The sequence below is a fragment of the Lactuca saligna genome, chromosome 6 (assembly GCF_052625555.1).
Source record: "Lactuca saligna cultivar CGN05327 chromosome 6, ASM5262555v1, whole genome shotgun sequence".
NCBI lineage: Eukaryota > Viridiplantae > Streptophyta > Magnoliopsida > Asterales > Asteraceae > Lactuca > Lactuca saligna.
This window is the reverse complement of record NC_136422.1, coordinates 11,579,009-11,585,300: the sequence shown is the minus strand read 5'-3', so window position 1 is coordinate 11,585,300 and position 6,292 is coordinate 11,579,009. Positions and strand designations below refer to the sequence as shown.

Sequence of the window (6,292 nt, the reverse complement as noted above, 5' to 3'; positions counted from 1 at the left end):
AATATTTCTCCCATTACATTCACTTCGTGAACATTCACACGATGCACGGTAATATGAAAACTATATTTTTGGTTAATGATATTCGGATAAAGTAAAATACACACTCTTTCAAGAGACACACAAACAGTTACTAGATGCCTTGGTAGAAGGCTACTTTTAGTAGGAAACATAGGGTTTTCTAGGATTGTTCAAACAAATACAAACTTTACAAAACTTGTACGTTACAAACATCTTACAAATGCTTTCATACAAACTCAGACACTAATATACTTATGATCTCGCCATCTTTAAAGCTGATACTCGCTTTCAAAATAATTTGTATTCTTAGGTCACCAGTAGACAGGTACCGGTGCCAAGTTTTTGAGAAGATGGAGCTTGTTCAAGACTCCTCTTTTATTTTGATGTACTTTTTTGGTCTCTATATAACTTGACATAACACACTTGTATGAAATTATATTATTTAGGAGGATTTGGTTATTACGGTCCATGCCTACTGATAGGAACATCATGCGTAAGTATTTCCCTTTAATATGTGATCTGTCAATGATAATAATAGGACACAAACATGTGTGAAACACTAAAAAATACACAAATAAATTAATAGATTAGTCATAAAACTGAATACACGTATAAAAAGAATTGTAAATACTCATTATATAACAAATATTACCACACAACCGATAACTATTAAAAAGTATTCAAATTTGTTGTCGTGACCTGTCTTTATATGTGTAACGGTCCCTGGATTCTTTCTCTCTAAATTGTAACAATATAAAGGAGATCTTTGAAAGCTTTCTTCAGGGTACCCTCTCAACAGATTTAAAGCATACATTTTTGCACTCCATGCTTTCCAGCATGAAATATGTACACTAAGATGATCATTTTACTAGGGGTTTTAGGTTACAATCAATTTGTACATGCGAAATTTCACTTATCACTTAAGGGTATATGTATTTTCTTAATTAATAACAACATACTTATGAAACAAAATCTATAAACCATATGAAATCAAATTCATGAATAGAACCACATACCTCTTTCTTGATTCGAAACAAGCTAACCCAAAGCCTTGTTGTCTCCTTGAAAAAATAGCTCTAAAAGTATGGCTACCTCTAATGTATCACACCCAAAACTAAAAAAAAAACCCTAGGATTGAAGGAGAGAGTGAAGATGATAGATAATTTTATAATTCTCTCTGTGGTTAGGTTAGGCCGAAAATACCAAGGGTACATCCCTTTATATAGCTGCTTGATAATCCCATAAACCCTAGATTTGAACTTAAAATAACAATATTTCAAATAAGTATTTATCTAGTTTTTTTTTTATCAGTTGGAGGCTCAAGTAGCTCTATCAAGAGCCTCCAAAAATGTCAAAGTATTAGAAGGATACTAGATCATCTCTTTTGTTCAACTATTAAACAATTGTAGCTTAGCTCTTGCACCTTTTATTAATTTTAATTAACACAAAATTAATTCTAAAATAATTTTGATTAACTCTTAATTAGTTATTACTATTTATAGTTATATATATATATATATATATATATATATATATATATATATATATATATATATATATATATATATTGGAACGTCAGAATTTGTAGTTAATATATTAATCATATAATATATTAATAAATCATTTATCTTTATCTTTTGATCAATCCAATCAATTTCCTGGTTATGAGGGCAACCCAAAAATGACTTTACTCTTATTCATCAACATTATATCAATTTAGTTAGGACCTTCGACACCATAATCCAACACATTTAACATTTGTTTGATATGTTTCCCAACAACATAATATCTATACTATCAGTTAATATGCCCCTTAAGAAATGACCCAACACTTTTTTGTTGGCTTGGTGATTATGGGGAAGGAGTTGTGTGTTTGAGAAAGTGCAGTTGTTTGATAGTTTAACCACTTGAAATGAATCATTGTCTTTACCCGTTGTAACCTGTAATCGCCAATTACATTTTTTCGCAATGCAAACAACTTTAAAGTAGTTGTTTGTAGAATTTCTCACTCCAGTTTGACATCTTTGGTAACATATTTGAATCCTAAATTAAGCTTAAGTTCTTCTTTGCTTTTGAATAGTTGATAAAGCTTCACATAAGAAGTATAATTGTAGGCCATGTCACTTTTATGTTTTTTGTTGAGCTAATTCGAGCAATGGTTAAGGTTCAAACATCCCCCAATGAGTTGTTTGTGTTTCTTCAGAGTTAGAATAAATGATAAGGAAACTTTTCCTCTTGGGCTTTTCGATGTTTTTGGGACTCAATTTCCCCCTCTTTAGGTTCAGTATCATCCTCATCAAATTCAGTGAAACTTTGAAATTGTTCAATTGACTCTCTATGTGGAATTATATTACCATCATCAACTAACAACATTAGTTTTGTCTTGATCATTTGCTGATTCAACACATCATATTATGGAGAAGCATCATCAATAGTCTTGCCTTTATACCTAAAATCATCCCCATCTACAGGCCCATCGTAAAAAGGAACATGATTGAATGTCATATGTAATAAATTACAAATTTGGTTACTTCTAGCACCGAAAGACCCATTGCTACCCAAATGATTTTCCCAAGGAAATCACTGAATACCACTTTCCATAACATTATTAACAACAACAATTGTACTGTGTCAGGATGCATACTACTAATAAAACTAAGAAAATATATGACATCATTCTCATCAAGAATCTGCAAAACTATATTTGATCAATGACATTGAAAAGATAGACATATTCTATTAGTGTGGAACTTGAACTTGAAAGCAGCCAACATGATTAACCAAACGAAGTTGATATCATTGCTTATATTACACCAAAACATGTATAGTTTGAAACAATATACTACATAGATCCCTCGATTCTGTCATTGCCCTCCACTAGAAAACGACACTCGATAAAATTCATTATACGAACTCATTTTTTACCACTACAAAATGACACTCTTTATCTGAAATCTATTAAACACGATAAAACCAAAAAACCTTCAAATAACCCAAATTTACCACTCCAAAATGATCATATATTCTGGAGTACGCTTTTCAGTTCGAGACGTACGAGTGTCATATTTCGGACTCAAAACCTAACAACCATCACCAACTCCGGAATGGTTATAAATACGCTCAAATATTGGTTATTTTTTTAATACTTTATTTATATGGATTAGTTTACTTAATTTCCCTTTAAAATATGCAATTTTGGCATTAAAAAGGGAAAATAATTCGATTATAACGAACGAAAATCAAAATATGCCATCAATATACATTAAAAAAAAAATCATTACCTAAAATAAAATTAGGTTTAGATATAAAATTAAAAATAAACTCACCGCCACCGGCCAACGGCCCTTATCCACTCCTATCATCTCTTTCGGTCCTCAATACAACACTTCGCGCATCATCAATCGCATCTCTACACCTTAACAAACGACAATGGCCTCTTCTTACTTACTCACCTCATCTCCTTTACTACAAACCCTAGCCCCTTTCCCCAAGAACAAACCTACGCCAATACTTCACTGCCAACATCAAATTGGAAGCCAGGGTTTCTCAATCAAAGCTCAAACCCTTGATTTCTCTGGGACATTCTTTGAAGGAGGATTGGGAGGCGAAGATGACCTCAACAACTCATCCGGGTCGGTTGCCACTGCAATTGAAGAAAAAGAAGAGCCCCAATGCCCACCGGGGTTGAGACAGTATGAAACAATGGCTGTTTTGAGACCCGACATGTCCGAAGATGAGCGACTCTCTCTTACCCAGAAATATGAAGAGGTATTATTACTTGATTTTGCAATTACATATCGGTTTTATATACATTTCTTCCATCGACGGATTCCAGCACTCAGCCGTAAGTTGATTTTTGTGTGTTTCTCGTATCTCACTTCCTTCAGGGCTGATACCCAATTTTTTTTATCCGAAAGTATTCCCAATGGGACTATTGTTACTATAATTTATCTGATTTGACTCCATCCGTTTTAGGAATACAGTTCCAATATGATAAATTTTATGTTTTCATAGACGTAGATAGAGAAGCAATTGCTGTATAGGAATGTATCACAATTGGAGGTGATTAGAACCCGATCAAAATATCAGTTGGAGTAAGAGTCTAGATAGGGTTTATTGCTCCCTCAAGTCTTTTGTCTCGTTAGGGCTAATTGGGCCTTGAATCATATTTCCCTTCAAGATTCATCCTGTAATTAGTTGGGCTTCTTGGCATGATCTTTATGGGCTTTGGCCTTGTTCATTTGATCTTCTCCCTTCAGGCCCAAAACCCCCAATCAAGGTTCATGTTCCTTGTCATTCCTCTCTTCTCAGTCTATGGTTTTAGGATCACTCTCATAGTTTATAGTTTTGAAGAAAGCAAATCTACATGATCCAAATTACCTGGTTATTGATTATCACAATCACAAACACACCTTATAATCCTCCCCCGGATTTCTAACAAAGAAATTTAGTTTGGTGCAAGATTCATTCATTCATTTTAAAGTCTTACTTGACTTACTTGACTGCTATTTTGATTTTTGAAATGTTTCATTTTCAGAGCTTTACTTTTTAAAGTTTTTTACTTTATATTGACAAGAATGTTAAGGAAATTGAGACGTAGAGTTTTGTCTCAAAATCAATAAGTAACAACCAAACAACTGATGTGATGAACTATATCATTTACTAATTACTAGTGTGGTTTTAATTAGGTTGATTAACATGTCAAACTAAACTACTTGGCTCTTCACTTCTAAACAATTGATATAATTCTAAAAATGCAAAAGAAAAAAAAAAACACTCCAAGTGGTGAAAACATCAAAAAGAAAACTCCCAACACACCCTTGAGAACATAGAAACTCATTTCTTTAGCATTTTCTATTTTGTAGAATGTTAAAACAAAGAAATATGTTAATCATGATTCCAGATTACTTGATATAATGTAAACTAAATTTTAGGTCACTCATATTTGTCTTTGCTGACATCAGCAGTGGCACAATTCAATTCAAACATTTACAGTTGCCTTCTCAAATCTCTGCTAATTGGATATCATAAAATAAAAGGTCCTTGCTTTTGTTGTCTGTTTTGGCTTACCATTTTCCCTTCTCTCTCCCTCTTTTTTTTTTAATGGTTTTTATAATTTATTTTAAAAATCATGTTCTGTATGCATATGACATGGATTCCTTTACACAAATCTGTTGGTTGGTTGGTTGGGTTTACACACTTCTGAGTCAAGAACACAATATGAGGACGATGATTCAATTGACTTGCTACACTTTTCATCTTAAATAATAACTTTATATATATATATATATATATATATATATATATATATATATATATATATATATATATATATATATATAAGTTTAGTGCTTTCTGATGTATGCCATGTAAAGGGGAAGTGGGAAGAACAAATCTTGAATTATTAAATCCATCTAGTGGATTAATTTAATGTATATATATTTAATTAAATGAATTTATACCTTTTTTTTTTTTTTTTTTTTTTACAGTTGCTTGTTGCTGGAGGTGGCATGTATGTGGAGGTGTTCAACAGAGGAGTAATCCCTCTTGCTTATAGCATCAAGAAGAAAAACAAAGCTGGTGAAACCAACACTTATTTAGATGGAATTTATCTCTTGTTTACCTTTTTCACAAAACCAGAATCTTTGGAGGTTCTTGAGACAACTTTGACCATGGATGATGATGTCATCAGATCATCCACCTTTTTAGTAAGGAAGAGGAAGTATTAGTTCTATTTCTATATTAGTTCTTGAAAGTTTGTCATATGAAAACTATGATGTTGCAAGAGAATATGTAGTGTATTTTGTAGAAATTTAACATATATTGATCAACATCAACATTGGCATTCTATTGAATTCGATGTTTATTAAAAAAAATATACTACGTATTTATCTTGATAGTATTTAATGAGTAAAAGTAGACATGGGCTAAAGGGATTATCACAATCTTTTATATACAAGAAGACTTGTTGGGTAAGAAAACCAACTTTTCATGTCAAAGAGCACTACTCATAAAACTAATAATAATAATAATAATAACACCAAAATTACAAAAGGAAAAGAAGGTGAGACCCATGCCAATGAGACTAACAAGTTCCAAACTCACTTTATGTTAGATTTGTAGCCACACAATGTTGTCGTACTTTATAATTCTTTTTGGTTGTAATAGATGGCTAGAGACCAATCAATCAATTACCATCACTTTAATTTCACATGCCTTGAAAAACCATATATGCATCATGACTCTAAGGTGGTATTTTTGGGTTTGGGAGCAT

General features: G+C 32.1%; 1 protein-coding gene across 1 annotated transcript; it reads left to right on the top strand.

Moving 5' to 3' along the window:
• Positions 1-3,349: 3,349 nt before the first annotated feature.
• Positions 3,350-5,873, top strand: LOC145001401 (Translation elongation factor EF1B/ribosomal protein S6 family protein). Its single transcript, XM_078960776.1, has 2 exons — positions 3,350-3,786; positions 5,508-5,873. Exons 1-2 carry the CDS (start codon positions 3,448-3,450, stop codon positions 5,745-5,747), a joined length of 579 nt encoding a protein of 192 aa, XP_078816902.1. The 5' UTR covers positions 3,350-3,447; the 3' UTR covers positions 5,748-5,873.
• The last annotated feature ends 419 nt before the right edge of the window (positions 5,874-6,292 follow it).